The following is a 19,931-nucleotide window of genomic DNA, read 5'->3' on the forward strand; positions in this document are numbered from 1 at the left end:
GGGACTAGGCAGTAGGCTAAAACTACTAATTGGTGACAGACACTATTGCTAAAACATATAGATTCCCCATTGCCCATTAACGCAGAAGCTGGTGATCTAGCTCACAAAAATATACTTACCCATTGCAAAAGAATCCTTTGTCGCCCAAAGTTTGTTTACTTTATAACGGCACCGGGTTACTCAAGAAGCGTTTATTCAGCCCACCACGAAGTCTGCCTATAGAGCTGCGCTGTCATTGGTAGACATTATTTCCATCACTGCAAGTGAGTATGGGAGTTTGAGTTTTTGATAGTAGATCCAACACCGAGTAAGCGGCACTCTACTCTTACGGCAATATTAATTAAAGTAAAAAAAGAAATCCAACCTTTTCTTCGGATGAATGTTAAATTGATTACATTAATTAATTTGGATGACTTTGATTTGGGAAATGTTGGCTCACTGGATTTTTGTAAAAATGTATGATGATTAATAAAACAACACTTCATGTTTTGTAATGACACTTTGATTAAATACAATCTGAACTCTAAAAGACTGGCTACATTAATAAAATTAAATATAGAATTTCATGCATAAACTGTAAATCTGGTCAAATGTAATGTTGTAATCATGCTAAATGCAATGGATACCACGATAACATTCAGAACAATGAAACGACACTGACAGCATAGTGTAGCACATCATATTCTCTCAAGCTTTGCTCTAGAAGTTTAAATAGAGAGCCCTATCTTTCACTTGTTGCGGATAGAGAGTGACATTTAGATAGGTTTAACCTTTAAATGTCAAAATAACACAGCTATCAGTTGGCTGGCCAGATCTAAGAGGGAGTTTTTTTTTTACTTAAAAAATACAAAAAAGACATAACACCTGTTTCACTGATGAAAATATGGGATGAAAATAAGGATCAAATCGAATTTATTAGTTTCAACCCATTCTTTCCATTCTGCATTTAAAGGCAGATGGTGAATTATCTTACAAGTGAATTAATATAGTAAGTTAAATTACTGTTATTATTGGTTTGTGAGATGATGAGTTGCTGAGATATTTGATGTGCAAATGTCCTTGGATTTACTCAGATAGTAATCACACTGTGTAATCAATATCCTCAATTAGTTTTTCCATTGTCAGATAACTTTGAATAACTGATTTTTAACTTGCTGTGTATGAGAATGATAGTTGAACACACTGCACCTTGAGTCATAGTGAATCTTCCTTGTTAGAATTCTACACACCACAAGAATAACTTCTTCCTTTCAAGATACATTCATGTTGTATTACATATGATATTAGTAATTATTTCCCTGAAATATATACGCTGGGAATCAATCCATTAGACACAGCAGCTTTCCACACTGCGTATACAAAAGTGCATCAGATTTGTACAACATTGTTTCCCAGTTGGATGCAGTTGACAGTTGATTTAGAGACTGGCAGTCTTTTTATAAATTAAAGGCCAATGCACATTGGCGATTTTGTCGAGTCCACTCCCTCTATTCAGGACTTACAGAATGGAGGGATTTGCAAATCAAACAGACTTCTAAAACTGCAATGCGGGAATCTGCAATCTGCAATGGATTGAATCCTGGCAATAGTTTGGAAATCTCAATGAACATCAATGGCTGCAAGTATCCAGATTTCAATGACTTAATTTTTGCCAGATTTTCCAATGGCAGCTATTTTCAGAAACACTAACCACAATATTAAATGTGTTAAGTTCTAAATCAAATTATGGGGTAGTAGTTAAGTATTTTAGCAAAGTTGTCTTTCAAAATAACATTGAGCATTGAGAAGCAGTTAATAAGATAAGTTAAAGCATAAGAAAATCCCCTGCTATTCATTTCAGTCTTCCACTGGCAGAGGGTGATGAAGTCAGCAGATGTCAAGATGTGAACGAGTTAAGAGGAAATGTTGTGATTCCAATCAACAGTCTCTAGGTTTGAGTCACTATCCTGGGAACAGAACATAGAATGTCCATTTTAGAAACACTCACTTAGTCAACCATTAAAATGCTTTTATTAATTCTTTGACACCGGCAGTGGTGAAGCCAATTATAAAATTGCTAGGCCTACATCTAATGCTGTGAGGCTGTAAAGCGAAATCTTTCTTTCTTTAAGGAAAATGAACAAAGATCTTATCTTAAGGAAGGGGGAAAACATAGAAAAACGACTTTTCTTGTGAAACTGAAACCAGGTAATGAAAATAAAAATCCCCAGCCATTGTGTGTATGCTCTCATTCCGGGAAACTGCTTGTAGAGCATATATTACTGCTGAAGTTCATATGAGACTACAGCTACTGGTCCCTGAAAGTCCCCACAAATGTTCACAGCAGAGTTCAAACTCATCATGTCAAGTGTCATCACATCTTATTATATAGATATAGCTCATATTGCCCTCCGATGTTTAAATTAACTCACTGCAGCCAAAGCCAACATTTAGTAGAAATACACCAAGACTCTCAGACAATTTACTTTAAATTGTTTATTATGAAGAATGTCTTAGCATTACAATAAACTCTTGAAGAAGAAAAAAATACATGCACATTGAAATTACTGAGACCCTTTTTATTTACTCTTAATTTCCTTTTTTAATTAAAGTGACAGTCCCACAAACCTTTTATTCACAATGATTTCATTATAAATTAAAAAGCAGTGACCTTGCATAACGGTTATGGAGTATCCTCATCGACTCTTAATCTGACAGATTAAAATAAGAGAGCACTTTCAGGAGATATCAGACCAATCTGTTACCCTCCTTTTGGCACTCACATGATTCCAGCATCTGATCACGGCTCCCTTAATCCTGCTAAGTTAAGCCAATAACAGACCTGCACTTTGATCGAAGCTGGACCAGTGAAAGACAGATGAAGCAGAGATGATCTGAACCCAGAACACAGATTAAGACAATACTAGGCAACACATGAAAGGAATGACTTCAGTCTGTATACTAACTGGTCCCTGAAAAGTCACAGTCATTGAAATTCTCTAGTTGAAGAGTGAGGCTATGTGGATGAGCTCTTTAAACATCAGTAACTTGAAAATATGGACATTTTAAAAATCATGGATTTAACAATGAGACGCTGATTCTGTTATTATTTTTCACCCAACAATTTCCGTAGAGTTCAGCCAACCAGAGCACAGCAAATATAGAACTTCTGGTTTTCAATTATTAAATTCAACTGCAATACCACAACAATGGTTTGAAATTCACACAGGATTTTAGTTCAAGCTAACTCAACTCACAAAAAATCAATCTTCTTAAAAGTCAAAGGCAAAAGATCATATTGGTACCATACATGTATGTGAGCTATGAAACATTATTTTTCTGAAATGAAAAAGGACCAATTGCACAAGGACAGGACAAATAACAATAATAGTATACCTGAAACGAAAAAACTGGATTCACTTTTTAAGAAATGTGAACTACAAGTAGCATGAATGTTCACAGTGGAATATTAAATTGAAACATCACCAAAAGGCGGACAATTTACTGAATCACATTTAAAGGTAAGAGATTCCTTTTGGGGTTGGCCAGCATATGGGGGTTTCAACAAATCCCTAAACTATGGCATTAAATAATGCTCACAACATCAACAATATAATGGATTTACTTTCTTCAACAGGGAAATATTTTCAACATCCCCCTGGTCCCATGATTACTGTTCAATACATTGGTCCATAATATGGAGGATCAGTTTCTCCATTCGGTTCTATAGGCTCGCTTAAGTTTCTTCTAGTCTGCTTTGGGGATATCTGTTTTCTTGGGTTGCCTGGGTCTGCGATATGCTGATCTGGTGAGTGGACGAGGCCTAACCTTCGACAAGCTCCACATAATTGGCCGGGAACATTCCAAAATGGCCGTCTGGGGCGTAGCCCCGCCACCAGCCCTCGTCAATCATCTCGATTCCATTGATTATGTCATCAGGATCGAATGAGATCTCAGTGTCGTCAGCTATGGAACAACAGAGCAATACCTCAGATCACCATAGCAATTCAGATATCTACTTAATTCCCATAAGTTGTCCATTCACTCAATGAGCCCGCCAATTTATAGTTCTATCCACTAGGGATGGACGGTTTTTCGGTTAAACCGAAAACCGGGGTTTCTAAAATTAGAAACGGTTTTTTATCAAAACCGTCTGAAACCGTTTTTTTTTTTTTTTTTTTTTTAAATTTTTTGAAGAATAAAATAGAATAAGAATAAAACTGGAACATGTCACATATTTGTCGTGTGTGAAAATAAAAATGATACAGTCTGAATCTGCCGCACAATGAGTGAGAGGTTTGGTCAGTTGTGAAGAATAACTGAGGATTAATATCTAATTGGGATTATATTTAAGGGTAACGAATCACTCTATGGGAAAGATAGCCTTCAGTTATTGGTAGATAGGAAAGGTTTTTTACAATTACTCGCTTACATTTAATAAGATCATTTTCGCTGCTCTCTGTAAAGCGCATTGGGTCACTTTTGTGAGAAATGCGCTATAGAAATAAAATGTGATTTGATTTGATATCAATCAATCAAACTTTATTTATGTTCTATAGCACACATCATGCATTGAACGTAACTCCAAGTGCAGTATTTACTAAACCACAATATAATAAAACAAGAGCTATACGGATCAAGAGTGTACTTTGTGCACAGCGCCACTGTGTGTCACAAGTTCACCTTCAGAGCGGGTGTTCAGCGCAGCAGGCAAAATTGTAAGTCCGTTCCGAGCGCAGCTGAATCCTGAAAAGGTGAACATGCTCGTGTTTCTTGCGAAGAACCTCGATTAACGGACTATTTAATAGCCTTTATGCTCATTTTTTGTTACTGCCAGTTTTTGTTATTTAGTTATTAGCCATAGGTTGTGAATTAGAATTAGAATGAATGTGATCAGTGATATCTTTGCACAATTGTTTTACCTGCTTGCACTCAATTTGCACTCGTTTGTATTTATATTTATAGATGTTTTTGTTTACGTTTTCTATTCTATTGTATATTCTATGTTGCTCAAAGAATAAAACTGGAACATGTCACATGTTTGTCGTGTGTGAAAATAACAATGATACAGTCTGAATCTGCCGCGCAATGAGTGAGAGGTTTGGTCAGTTGTGAAGAATAACTGAGGATTAATATCTAATTGGGATTATATTTAAGGGTAACGAATCACTCTATGGGAAAGATAGTTGCCTTCAGTTATTGGTAGATAGGAACGTTTTTTTACAATTACTCGCTTACATTTAATAAGATCATTTTCGCTGCTCTCTGTAAAGCGCATTGGGTCACTTTTGTGAGAAATGCGCTATAGAAATAAAATGTGATTTGATTTGATATCAATCAATCAATCAAACTTTATTTATGTTCTATAGCACAAATCATGCATTGAATGTAACTCCAAGTGCAGTATTTACTAAACCACAATATAATAAAACAAGAGCTATACGGATCAAGAGTGTTTGTGCACAGCGCCACTGTGTGTGAAGGCGCTACTGAAAGTGATGACAGAACGCATGTCTCAGAAGATACGCGGTCACTTAGTGACGCAAAGGTAGTTCTGTATTTATCTCTATCTGTATTAGTACATTTATTTTGAAAGCTCTATTTTGACAGCTCTACCATGGGCACTTTTATTTTGATGGGGCATTCTTTGTTGATTGACTTACGACAGTTCAGGACGAGTCAGTCTCGCGGCATGTGGTTTTTATGAAAAGCTTTAAGTATGTTCACTGCATAATTCTAAGTCTAATATTTCAGTGATTATTGAGCAGTATTCAAATATTTAAATACATTGAGCAGCAGCTGAAACTTTGTCTAAGAACCAAGATATTGAGAAAGCAGTTCATTCAATGAAGACGCTGTTCCAAGAGATGATCTTCCGTGCAGGCGTGCACCCTGGATCAGCGGAGCTGGTGTGTTAAGTGTTCATGTGTTTTCATGTATGGTGTAGCTTACAAAAGTCTGCCTTTCCACTTATATTTGTGAAACTAAGTAGCCTAAATGTGTTGCGACTGTGCTTACAGTGTTTTAATGGTGTTCGACACGAGTGTATTGTAGCAGAAGGGCTCAATTATTTGAAATTGGCGTTTTTTTTTTTACCTTTTCGGTTAACCGGAAAACCGCGGTTTTAGTCTTTGACGGTTTTTCGGTTTCAATAATTGGAAACCGTCCATCCCTACTATCCACCAAATTGTTTATTCATAGAGGGGGAAGACAACTTGAGGGGACTATGTGTCTAATGTAGCTTTTCAGAGGGGCTGTCACAATGCTTACCAGCCTGGTAGTCGTACAGGGCCCTGGCACATGTGCCCCGGTCTGTCGTCTCCTCAGCAGCTACCTCACGCGTGTTCTGCTCCTCCACCTGAGGCAGGAACAAGAAGGGTTTTCAGGACTGACCAATTCAACTCTTTATCAGGGAGAGTCAAATACTTCTTAAGCAACACGTTACAACGCCTGCACAACAGAGCGTATAGGGGGAGTCTGTGTCATGTGCAATGGTCAATATTCACCTGGGGGGGCTCCTCATAGAGGTTGTTTTGGGCTGGCTCCTGGGCATGGGCATTCACTTCATTATTCTTTGCAGGTGCTTCCTCTGAAAGGGAAAAGGTACAGTCAGTCTTGTTCTCCAACACTGCCTCTCTCTACCAACAGGTGGCAGCAGCGGTAGCTCCAGAGCACAACTTTTCACTGTAAGAAATGTGAACAGAGAATGATCATGGCACAGAGATGAGGGACGATCATGACTTGGTGAGTTGGATGTGTGTGTGGAGTAGGGCCCACCTTGGCACGCTTCCTGGGGGGCTTCCTCCTGATCATCATACTGGTCATCTACATCAGGCTCTTATCACCACAACACACATGTAAAATTACACACCAGAACAGGTATATATACACACACACACACACACTTTCAACAGACACTGATTGAATAGCTTTTTTAGGCTATAATCTGAATTCTCTTGGAAAACAACAAGCACAATGGGTGAATTTGATGATGTTCTGAGAGCTTATAATAATGGACATGAGGATGATGTTGCATTGAAGTAACATGGAGAGAAGAGAGAGAAATTGCATCAGCTAAAGCTTTGATCAAGACAGCATCAGTGTGATGAGGCTTGGTGTACAAACAAAGAAATTGTATGGTAACATTAACCAGTCACCCATGTGACAGACCAGTGTTGTGTGTGTGTGTGTGTGTATGCTGGGGAATGGTCACTTGGTGTCAGTGGCATGTGTGAGAGCTCAGACCTGTGGGGCGAACAGGAGAGGCGGAGCCTGCTGGCAGAGGGGAGGCTTGGCGCAGGGGTGAGCTGGACGGTTCCGGCTCACATGGTTGCTTAGAGAGAAAAGGGCTGTGCAAACGCCCTGACACACACACACACACACACACACACACACACACAAACACACACACACACACACACACACACACACACACAAACACACACACACACAGACACACAGACACACAGACACACACACACACACACACACACAATGAAGAGGAAAGAGAACAGAGCAGACAGGTTGGCTGGAGAAGTTACCCAGCAGAGCAGACAACACAAAACAGATGTGGTGTGGCGACATTGTGGTGAATTATGACAGTGAGACAGGCTGACGATGAGTTAAAGCTGAAGAGCGCAGAGTAAGAAGACAAGAATCTCCTATGGCATGTTTCAACATGGCCAAGCCAATCGCCTGACAGTGAATCTCGCTGCATGGTCACACCCATACTTGAGAAAGAGGCTGACAGAGCCTCAGAGCCATACAAAGCCCTGCTGTGTTACACTCATGGTGGAAAAGCTTATCTGGAAGGTAAACAGTTCAGTACTGTATTCAGATCTTACCTGGCTGGGGACTGGCAGGCGCAGGGGAAGGGCAATCTGTGTCTGCATTGCTGGGAGCCATGCCTCTCTCCCTCTGCTTGAACATCTCTCTGGGGTTCATCGAGCGCTGGGAGATGAGGGAGGCCGCCTCCTGAAACATACAGTGGGTCAGAATCCACACTGGGTGAGGCATAGCCACAGAAAAGTTGAAGGTCCAACATTGTGGTCAGAGTTTGTTCATCGTGTGCAGAGGGCACAGCTGTAAAGGTAGAATGAAATGCTGGATACAAGCTGTTGTTCCTTGAGCAAAGCATGCATAAACATCAAAAGCGTGTCAAATATCGGAATTGGAGAAGAGCTCGATTAAAATAGGTAGAGAACAGACAGAACAAGTAGAAAATAATAGGAAGTGAGGCTGTGGAGAGCTAAGATCTAAGTTTGCTTGAGCCACAAAAGGGAGCTAGGAAATAGAGGGTTCTGGGTTATAAGGTAAAGGCCACCGTTGATAATGTGGACTCACATTGGCTTTCTCCACAGATTCACCACGCTTGAGTCCTTTCTTCTGGGATGCCTGGTGATCCTTCTCCTGCTGTTCCTGATGATGATGATGATGGCAACACACAGAATTCAACACTACATCCTAGACTAGTGTTAAAATGAATTTGTACTTTATCATTATACATTGAGTGCATGTAGACTGTTCCTCCAAGAAGTTCAGCAGTTCAATGAGGTCTGGTCTAAATTAAATCTCCTCAGACAGCCCTGACAGACACAAGACTCAAACCTCACCCATTGTTGTTTCTCATGGTCTCTACTCTCTGCTTCCTGCTTCTGCTGGTACTTCCTGTTAAACAAATGACCATAAAAAGGTGAAGCAGACTGAATGCAAACCTGGGAAGTGATTTGCAAAGCAGGCTTAACAGCAAGACAACCATTTCCAGCAGAGCACCGAGTTACTCACTTCTGCTGGTCAATCTGAGAGGCCCTCTCCTTGTCACTCTTGTCTCGAGCTCCTGCTTCCTTGGCCTCTCTGTCCTTCGTCTCTCGGTCTAGGTGCTGGCGCTCCTCGTCTGCCTTACGCCGCTCTTCCTGGCGCCGCTTCTCCTCATCTTTCTGAGACACAGACAGACCAGAGGACAGCTTCAGCTACTGGCCTTATGGACAATGTATCATCTTCAACCGAACACATCGCTGGGATAATATGTACCCTTTACACACCATTATATTGCAGACCTGAATATGCAACCATGCTGATTACAGAGCTAGCTGAGATGAGATGTGTGCAAGCAAATCTAGTCATCATCATATGAGTCAATAAATCTTCATTGAGTGCAACAGGTGTTGAGATTATTGGCTTACCTCTGTCTGCGCCCAGAAATTGTCTTTATTGGTTCGTTTGATTTCAGACATGGCATTGGTCTTCTGATATACAGAGCCCTGTCAAAACAAAATGCAATAGATCACACCAGTGACTAATGACTCTAGTTTAGGGTTCTCTGGTATTGTAGCTTTATGCTAAGCTGTCACAAGCAGCACACCGATTACATATCATCACCTGTGTAATGTCAAACAACTTTGACAGCATTAAAGGAGCATCTTGTCTTTTGATAATGCTCCACACCAAATGTCATCCCTGGCCACAAACACCCATTCCAATCCAATACTGACACAGCAGGTTGGTTCAATGTGCTGAGTGGGGCTAACAGGCTTTAAACAGCCTGGACTGGCTTCTCTTCACCAGCCCTGGCCAGCAATCAAGAGACCTAACTAAGCCACTGGATTTTCACTGCAGTTGCGTCACTCTTAACAACCAGCTCTGCACTGCCAAAACATTAAACATGTTGTTAACACATTTATTAAACCCACACTGAGAATGAGGTTATATTGCACCCCCAGCCGTGTGCAATACATACATGTCCACTTGCAGCAAAGCTATAACTGAAGCATGTCATCTGATTAAAGTTCTGAATAAGGACGTTTTTACTCTGAGCAATAACTACTCTCCAATACAAAAGCTTGGACATAAAATTAAACAAACGGGGCTAATGGTATGGTGAATTTAATACCGCCATAATTAAAAGGTTGGTGGTTCCAGTTAGGATGACATTGAGCAAATTTCTCTTTGAGGGACATTTTAAACTTAAAATGTACTTAAAACACAATTGGCAGTCTACAAGGAAGAGATAACCATACAAAACAAACTGAGGGTACAAGACAGAAATAAGACGCTGCTGCTGTCTGTACATACCACAGGCCCCTGGGGACCAGAGTCTCGGAAACGGTCGGACTCTTTGTGGAAGCTGTAGTTGGCCCCGGACGCCTTGGCTACCTTTTCCATAATGACCTCAGGCTCGACATCATCCTCTGCACGGGCGTTTATTGTGACGTGGGCGCCCTGGAATTACATCAGTCAATTTGGCCACAAATAACACAAACACACAAATCAAGAAAGGGGCAGACATATTTGATATTTAACTCAGCCACCGGCATTTGTTGACACCAAGTTGAGTTGACGTGGTTTGCATGAGAACTTTCTCAACTGATAACTGTAAAACTAGATTACACAAAGTGCAGGTTTAGAAACCTCAACCTCTAAACCTAAAGAGTAAACTAAATATTAGTGCTGCAGTGTCTAGTCCTTTCCTGCAATTGTTCTGAATTTCATATCCTGTTGAGAACAGTGCTGGAAGTGTTTACAAATACAATTTGACACAGTAATGGCTTTACCTCCTAAGCTGCACACAAAAAGCTGACACAGCAACAATAACTTTACTATGACAAATTACCAGGAGAAAATTAGCCATGGAGCTGACATGACGAGCACATTGTCCTTTCCTGGCGTCTTTCACCCCTTCTCCAGTCTGAAACACAAATAAACATGAGAATGTCACAAATACAGGAGTAGGTCACAAATACAGGAGTGTGTGCTTTAAAATAACATAGAGTACAGCACTCACCCAGTTAATGAGGACATATTTGGACAGGCCAGAATTTGGGTCCAGAACCTGACAGAAACCGTACATCACTTTCCCGCTGCTGAGCTCCTCCACCAGTTCCTCCAATCCACCATCTAAAACACCATTGTATAATGTGTAAGCGAAACCCTACATACAGTACACATTACATACAGTACACATTACATACAGTAGCCTACACATTACATGTATAATGTGTAAGTGAAACCCTACATACAGACACATTACATGAGGGCTAAGTAAACACTGGCAAACACACCCTTCAGGTGACAGGTTTGTGTTTGTATCCAAAAGTCTCCTAGATTTCACACAATGTCACCAGTCTTTTCACACTATCAAATAGTCTGATATATGCTTCAATAGCACACAACACTCACCTCCCTTCTCTGCCAATCGGATATCATTAGTGTTTCCCTCATAGGTAAACAAGGCCCTGTGGAGAGGAATGCCAAGTTACAAAGGTTGCCAATTTTGCCTAAACGATCTACGGTCTAATCAGCAAACGTTAAACATTGTCATAATAAAGTCATAATACTTAAAAAATAATGGTACTATGGCTGCAGGCCTAACCCTACTAATGCAACACATGCTACTTCCTTTTAGCACTTCAGGGCAATTGAAAGAAGCATTTTCTCAGAACTTCCCTTTTTAATGTCTGGTCCCCATGATAAGTGCCTACTGAATTTAAATAGTACCAACAGGAAGTGGTAGCAATAACTAGAACCTTGATGTGGATAGTGAAAGTGTATTTGAATGCTGAACTAGATGTCATCCAATGTGTTGATTTCTTTCTCTCTCACATATACCGGTATATATATATTTTTTTTTAAATAGCAAGGTAGTAACAAGTAGCAAGGTAAGCCATATCCTTAGCTGAGGACTGAGCTATGCAAGGAGAAACCCCTTGACAGCTATGGAGGTTAATTAACTCAGGTCATCTTTGAACACTGCCACCAACAGGTTTCACTCGAACCTCAAGAGGCATATGAATTCATGTGTTGCTTCAAGTACTTTCCTCCATGCCACATAAAGTTTCATTGACTATTTCACGTGCGAGTACAATAATAAAGAAAGAGGCCAACTAAAAAGGACACATCAGTGGGGGCCTATTTATAACATAGATCTTTTTTTTCTCAAAGCCAGCTTGCTAATGGTATTCTTTGAGATGAATGAGCGGAGGGCTAGTCTGAGCAATGTCATGTCATATCTGAATTGAGAGTAATACTAAGAGCCTTTTCCACTCTGACCAAAACTAGCTGGGAAGCCACCGGATATTTGAAATCAAGTTAGCTTTAGCTAGCAGCTAGCTGACTCACTGGCTGAATAAGGAAATCAACAATCAGGGTTAAAGCTCATCTAGATTGGCCACCTAGTTAGTCCATTTTTACCTTGGCTAAGAACAGAACTTATGCTGATTTAATGTAGCTAGCTACTTGGCCTTCGTTCATTGCACTGGCAGGCTAGCAGCCCATAACCGGGGTTCAGACTTGTACAGATACGCGCTAGCTTAGCCGTCTAAACTGCTGATGTTAAACACCACTAGATCGGACGCAACATTTAGTGACAATGCAATTCCCCTAACTACTTACCAGTTAGTATTGGATTTCTCATCTACTACCTCTTTATAGGCAGCTGTCAAGGCGGGGCCGTTTTTGCTCAGGTTCACTGCCATCTTTCCGTTTAATAGTGCCTTAGTGAAACGCCTGTCCTACTCGGAGGAGAGGCGGTAGAATGACTTCTGCTGAGGTGAGCTCTCAACCATGGAAGTACATCTCAACTATGCACGCTCGGAAGCTAGCTTCGCCACATCAGGAGTCCCTCCTCCCGGAGCAGTTGATTTAGTTCGCCAAGCACACCGAGACAGCGCAGTTCCATTAATGCAACGCATCCAATGAACGTAATCATCCACCCGGCGCGTCCGGTGACTTAGATTAAGCGCACCTCACGACGCCCTCTACAGGATGGAAGTGATATGGTCCTTTACTTTATGATACTTATTCAATATTCATCCTTTTTATATACTTGACTTGAGTATCACAAAGGACCAATAATATTGTATATAGGTTCTCTGATATAACCCAGACATGTCTCAATATATACTTGATTTAGCATTTTAGGGGACATTAAATCAATTTCAGGAACAGATCAAACAAAAAGAGCTTTATTTATTTGTATCAGCAACTCAATGTTTTTTCTGTCATACGTTTTGTGTTGGTGGTAGGAAGGTGATATGAAGTCTTAAGCACATACAGATATCACATTTTGAGACGCATTTATTTAAAAAGGCTGGTCATTAAACACAAATTAGTAGTCCCATTCAAATTCTAATTGCAATTCTCTAATGATGAAATGAAGTTAATTTCCCTTTTTGGGGGGAAAACAAGCCCTGATAGCGATTTGAAGTATATACCTGTAAAGTGATGGATAAGGCTAAGATTTTGTCAACTGTCAGGCAAATGAATTGTAAAGAAATCCCTGATATCTGGCAATGGCTGTGAAAAGGTTCTCCAGAGTGCAAAGCATGGCAAGCTGCCTACCTACATTGGGAACACACTGAACCAAGGAGGTCATTCTAGCAAGCATCTTTGGATCACACAGGGATGAACTTATCATTATGAAAAGAGCATTGAGGCTGATTGCACTCAAACTAACAGCTGGAAGACAAATAGATAATAAATAAATAAATAACCAAACAGACAAGACAATATACAGTTAGAGCAAAAGCAGCAAGCAAAAGTTAAGTTGTGTCCAGTAGCATTACACTGCATCAGTAATTTGTAGTGCTGATCTGGCAGCAAAACAATTATGGCTGCATTCAGAGCGGATATAGTCAGTATAGCATACTATAGGTTTATAGGACATACAGTTTTGTGAAGTGTGACTTTTCCTCCATTGTTTTAATGCCAAAATCATAGCCTTAATTCTAGGTTACTCGAAATGACAACTTACAGGTGAGGCTTTAATGAAACCGGTCTACAGTAGTGTAAGGTAGAGCATTTTTTCCCAGCCATAAACTATCCTTTAATAAATCTATGATGGACACTCACTGTTGCAATATCAAGACAATGTTTGAAAAGTAAGTTCAATGGCCAAATGTCTTGCTTATCCCTTTTCCCCCAATATGTTTTTATTCCCTTTCCATGGTAACATCAGACAGTTATTCTCTGGTTCAAAAATACTCAAATCTATAGAGCAAGACAGGTGCAATCTAAATAATCCAGCACCTGTGCTGGATCACGTTGAATTTAAATTTGATATGACTAATGGCAGATTAATCACAATAATGGTCATTTTTAGTGACATCAAAAAACTACAATCAAGCTTGCAGAACACTAGGTTACAAATGTATTGTAACAGAAAACTAGGTTACACATGTATTGGCTGTTTGCACTGTTGCAGACTCTGGGGACAAGGAGAACAAATTCCAATGATATTCCCTACTACAACAAATGCAGCTGCCAAGGCTCATGTTATAATGGAAAGGCATGGAAAACATTTGTGACATCTAATGAAACTACAGTAGATGAAACTTCACAATAAACTAAACAAATATATTTAACTCAAGTAATTCACTTTGATGCAAAAAAAAAAGGTAATTCATAGGTCTGCAAAAGATATTTTGTTTTTAAGCATCTCTTTTCAAGCTTCCATTTAAACAAACAAATTACTCCAGTTTTAACCAATGGCAAATCTGACCGAAATATCATGTACAGCATCTGTCCACACAAAGTCTGAACAAAAACTGTACGAAAACATTCACATTCATATTATAGTGTTGTACAGTAAAACAATCTGTGAAAATGGCAAGACATTGTGAAGGGAGAGTTAAAGAATGATGATCAATCTCAGATCATGTCCCCAAAGACAGCTTCAGTATTTCTGGCTTAAAGCAGCATCTTAGTGCGCAACACAGAACGTCTGGTCATGTTTCTCATGACATAAGTCACTGCAGTGCCCTTTCACAGGCGTGCGAGTTGGATAAATACCTGAGCTACTGTTTACAGATGGTGGCACTCAGCTGACCTGTATGGCTAGAAGTAGTTAAGCTCATAGGGGTGAGCTCTATCAGGGTTAAAGTGCCACCTTTCAGTAGGATTTTGTGTGGTATGAAGCCAGCCCTGGATGGATCTTGAAACAGAGGCAGGGAGCATTGACAACATAGGTGAGAAAAGTGGTGAAGGTCCCAGAACTTAGTTCGTTGTCTCTTGCCCATGAGCATATTCTGTATACCAGTCGAACCAAGGGCAGATAATCCTCTGCCCTCCCAAATTTCGTTGTTTGGTACCTGTACTATATCAATGACAATAAAGACCATTCATTCATCATTCAGATAACCTTAATAGCACCTCTTCAGGCTCTCCAAGGACCATCTGTCTCTGCATTTTGGACATTTCCAAATGCATTAAGTAATCAAACTAATTGGCTCAGGGGGAAACACAGAACAACAGTCTTAATATTTTCACATTGTCTGGGCGTGTGAGTTTGTGAAAAAAACATCTCCAGAATACATGAGCCGGAGTCACGCTGCTTGATATAGCCATGCACCATTTTGTGCTGAGCACTCCGCCTCAATTGCACATCTAACGTCTGAGAGGAGATTATTACAATAATACAGCAAGGCCACTGAATACATGAACATACAGTAATACAAGACATCCAGGAGGCACACAGACAGTACCTTTGAAAGGAGGGAGCAACTGACTAGTCCCCTCCCAACTCAACCCAATGATTCAGCATTCAGTAGAATAACACAATGATATCGTTATGATAATAACGACAGTGATCATAATAATAATAATAATAATAATAGTATGAATAGTAACACTGATAATAATAATCACAATAGTAGTAATAGTTTAAGTCTGGGTGTGGTGGTCTGGACCATGAGGAGGTTCCAGAGTGCTTTCAGGAGTTCCTCAGGCCTTGCTCAGCAGATCCATACAAGTCATGAAGAACGGCACATGGCAGCAGCTCGGCACATAGCAGCCAGGATGCACTGTCCCTTATTGTATCGCTTCCTTCTCCAACCAGAGTGTGAGGTTATTTTCCCACTTTTGTTCGTTTGCCTTGTGTTAATATTAAACATGTTTCTTTGCTTCTTTTAGCGTTTTAATTTCAAAGGCATTCTCACATTGCATATTTCTGTGTCCATTCTCGTGCTAGTCTGTTGTACCTGGAAAGCAAAATGGAGGGTATGCACAATTACTTGACTGTGTACCACATCACAGCATGAAGAAGCATGAAAAGAGACTCATATTAATCCATGTAGCAAGCATCTACCAAGAGCTTATTAAAGTTTGGAAGCAGTAAGCAAGAATAAAAATGAGGGGAATCAAACACTGCACTCACTTTTCCCTGTCAGCTTTGTAAGTGTGTGCAATCTCTGGGACCAGAGGGTCATCTGGGTTTGGGTCGCAAAGCAGAGAGCAGATCGACAACAAAACTGAAAAGAAAAGAAATAACATTAGATGCCTACATCCCTTCTGGTAGCTGCGCACCCTCCGCCTGCCCGTCCCCTCCAATAGAGACCTCAAGTTATTTAAGATAAAGAACATGAAAAGAAAATATCAATAACACATTAATTAACCATACAGTGTAAGAGACAAAAACTAACCCAAGGGGGGCTGTTATTGGTCTTAACCTTTCATTTCCTTTACAGGGAATGGAGAGCTTTCAATACACCTACACAGCTTTCATCTACATTGCTATGACAACGGTTGATGTGTTGACCACCCTCTCCTTCATCTGAGATAAAATGACACATGGCGATGATTGCACCTTTGAAGTCCAGAAATAATAAATTTCTTATCCAGACAGCATTTTGACAACAAAAATAAAATATAAATTTGATCCCCAACATGTACCATATTACCCTAACATGTACCATATTACCAGGAGGAAGATTAGATAAAGCTTATTATGTTTCTTCTGTTACTCAATGGCAGATTCAATTACTAATACGACCAAAAATATTCTGTCAAGAGAATGTCACATTGCATTACCTTTTGATACTGTGAGTGCAGGTGACCATTGTGATCTCAATATGTCCAAACATATACTTCCATTGCTGTTGATATTGGGGTGGTAGATCTTTGTTGTGAATGCAACCTGCAATGGAATTGAAACTTCTTTTAAACAACCCAATACCTACTGCTAGAAGTATTAATTGTTTCCTAATGTCAACTAGGCCTATTTATTCACTCACCTTTGGTGGTTTGAAGGGGTAATCTGTGGGGAAGTGAATCGTCAAAAAGAACACCCCACCTTGATAAGGGCTGTCATTCTAAAATAATATCAGCAGAAATATGGTTAGTCAGTGGAGAACAATCCTTTATGCTTATTGTTGCACACTTAAGAGAAATTTAGTAAAATTCACTTACTGGACCCATTATTGTCGCCTGCCAATGGAACACTGAAAATGAAATGACAAAAACTTTTTAAATTGTATTTTAAGTTTTAATACCCAACACATGCTTGCTTTTTTACTAGATCAAACTGAAAAACACAGTCTGCACAAAACATACTTAAATATGGACACAAATATTCTAACAAATGCTGTGATTGTGTCTCTTACTGTGAATGAAAATCCAGAAATCAAAATCAAACTAGTAAGATTAGTCAACATAAAATCAAACCTCCCAGAAAGACTGAACACTGTGTGACTGTCTATCATACTGGCTTTCAAAACACAGACCTAAGCTACATATTTTGAAAGCCAGTAAGTCAGAGAGGCATTGTGCAATGCAATGTTGAACACCATCAGTTATCTGCATAAAGAATTGATCCCCTGGTTACTTACAATCATCTCCAACTGGTCCTGCTGAGCACTGTGCAGGTGGATCTCTCTGCAAATCTGTCAGTTCCTAAAGAAAAGAAAACAAAAACAAAAAAACAGTCAATAAGTGAAACTTTAGTCCAACACAATAAGTGAAAAAATTAGGCTAGGTCACTGATTCACTTGTTTTTTTTAACTTTGTTTTTATTGTTTCACTTGTTATTTTAGTAAGATTGATTGCTTATCACTTGCTTAAAATGGCTTCTAATTTTAAACATATTAGTGAAGAGTGACTGATGAAAATAATGCATTGAAAAGGAAGTGCAGCTGTGATTGCTCTTTCTTTATTATTATACAGGAAATTAAAAGTAACATTACAGATGTTAAAATGTGTTACATTTGGCCTGGCTCATTTAAAACCGGTTTACAGCAGGTTCTTGTTCTGCAGCACAAATAGACAGAATCACATAGGCCTAAACAATACAAAAAGTTAAAGTGGCAACGATCACAGAAGGAAGAAAACAGAAAAACAGAAACAGCTACACTAAGGTAGTGAGTAAGATGTTATATGTGAGTTGGATCAGTGGTTGCAGGTGTATCCTTCCATATGCCTGTTTGAAATATGAGATAGAGGTTGATGGTCTAGGACTAGGTCGATGGAATCTCATTCCGGATTTTAGTGCATGTGTGGGAAAAAATATCTCTGACCATAGTTGTTTTTGTAAACGTTGTTGTCCAGGTTGATTACAGAATAGTGTCACTGCAACAACTACAATCATTACTTCTCAACTTTGACATTTCACATTAGACTAATCATGATTAGAATATTTGTATGACACAGGCCCTAGCTTTTATTAGCCTAAGTGACGTGTGTTATGCTAATCATATCCTACAAAAATGTTAGTAAATGCAAACAAAAAAACATTTCATAATACATTTCAACACAACTAAGTGAAAGCTTATTGATGTCATGGAGTAGAATGGAAGTATATCAAGTTACATTCTCAACATCTCTGAAAAATAAATATATATATATATATTTTTTTTTACAAATAATTATAGAGCTACCTAAGTGTACAACTTGTCCTATGGTACACGCACACAAACAGAACCCTGTATATTTTTCAATGATCTAACTATTTGTGGGAACGCTGTCCATTCTGTTATAAATACACTAGCCTGCTCCAGTGCCCCATTTGCATTCCATATATGGCAACATTGACATTGGGGTTCAACATTTGGCAACGTGCACACAGCTGTCATAAGCTTCCACCACACCACATTCAGTCATTCGTGCTGGAGCAACGATCATTTCTATCGTATATTAGGTAGAACTTATAAGATGGAACTAGTTAGGTTACATGAAACAATATCTATACAATATAGATATCTATAAATATAATTGAACTAGGGGCCGTTCCATTGGGCTACCGACACCTCGACAAACGGAGGGGGGGGGGACACCTACCCAACTAGCTGACGGGTCTGACTAATCCCTGGAACAAAAACGTTCCATTACAATAATACGGTGTATTAGGTTTGTAATGTAATGTTAATGAATTTGGTCTGACCCAACGCTCCCAACATAAACATGTATAGCTAATTTCATTTGCGAAAACTTTCGATGTGTTTAAATACATTAAACTCTAGCAATTAGACCAACCCCAAGCTTCGCTAGCAGCAATGCGTCAGCACCTACAGGCCACCATTGGCCACCGTCTTTGTCTATGTCAAGTGTTCTCGAGGGGAGCCCAAATAACGGAGTGACTGCCGCATGAAATGTGACATACTATCGTGGAGGACTAGACATCTAATCACACACAACAATCAAGCTAGCTGACTAATGATTACTAGCTGACAGGAAGAAATAACAAACAATAACAAACACTCACCTTTTGAATTCTTTTCAACGCCATTGCTCGTTTAATGGGCTAGATATGGCTCTTTTACACACTTGGCACAGACAATCTGGGTTCAATTGCTGTTGCTACCTACACACAGTCACCTTGTCCTTGTGTGTATATAAATGCTGTAACAATCGTGGGATATCTCAATTCAAATAGCAGTTTCCACGGTAGAAGGTTGGCTAATTCTCGGTGTCGGTTTTTGCTAGCGAGCTATCTCACCCCCCTCTGTCTGCTTTGCCCACTGGCAGCTTCCAGTGATGTGCAACCAGAGCAGTTCAGAAGTATCGCGAGACCAGGAGGGCACTGAACTGAAGCTTATAGAAATAGATTCTATTCAGAATGTACTCTACAGCTGATCAATTGTACAAAAAGGGTTGTAATTGTACTAGCTATAGTTTATTTTACATAGCCTACACATATCCAACTATTGTTGACATGTCCTATTTTGTATCTTATTTCTTATAACTAGATT

General features: G+C 39.6%; 2 protein-coding genes across 3 annotated transcripts; both read right to left on the reverse strand.

The window, feature by feature from the left end:
• Positions 1 to 2,466: 2,466 nt before the first annotated feature.
• On the reverse strand, positions 2,467 to 12,523 carry dbnlb (drebrin-like b). Of its 2 annotated transcripts, XM_080530491.1 has the most exons (15): positions 12,367 to 12,523; positions 11,155 to 11,210; positions 10,760 to 10,872; positions 10,589 to 10,663; positions 10,051 to 10,197; positions 9,162 to 9,239; positions 8,764 to 8,915; positions 8,592 to 8,646; positions 8,323 to 8,397; positions 7,824 to 7,953; positions 7,225 to 7,341; positions 6,757 to 6,816; positions 6,486 to 6,568; positions 6,250 to 6,337; positions 2,467 to 3,945 (listed from the first exon to the last, which is right to left on the reverse strand). In XM_080530491.1, the coding sequence occupies exons 1-15, from the start codon at positions 12,447 to 12,449 to the stop codon at positions 3,803 to 3,805; spliced, it is 1,455 nt and encodes a 484-aa protein (XP_080386617.1). In that variant the 5' UTR covers positions 12,450 to 12,523; the 3' UTR covers positions 2,467 to 3,802. The 2 variants fall into 2 exon arrangements, with proteins under 2 accessions (XP_080386617.1, XP_080386618.1); XM_080530492.1 differs by lacking the exon at positions 7,225 to 7,341.
• A 611-nt stretch (positions 12,524 to 13,134) lies between these two features.
• On the reverse strand, positions 13,135 to 19,687 carry ube2d4 (ubiquitin conjugating enzyme E2 D4). Its single transcript, XM_080532677.1, has 7 exons — positions 19,445 to 19,687; positions 17,577 to 17,640; positions 17,158 to 17,189; positions 16,983 to 17,060; positions 16,780 to 16,885; positions 16,127 to 16,220; positions 13,135 to 15,950 (listed from the first exon to the last, which is right to left on the reverse strand). The coding sequence occupies exons 1-7, from the start codon at positions 19,466 to 19,468 to the stop codon at positions 15,905 to 15,907; spliced, it is 444 nt and encodes a 147-aa protein (XP_080388803.1). The 5' UTR covers positions 19,469 to 19,687; the 3' UTR covers positions 13,135 to 15,904.
• Between the last annotated feature and the right edge of the window lie 244 nt (positions 19,688 to 19,931).

The sequence above is a fragment of the Nansenia antarctica genome (genome assembly GCF_963989245.1).
Source record: "Nansenia antarctica genome assembly, chromosome: 5".
Taxonomy (NCBI): domain Eukaryota; kingdom Metazoa; phylum Chordata; class Actinopteri; order Argentiniformes; family Microstomatidae; genus Nansenia; species Nansenia antarctica.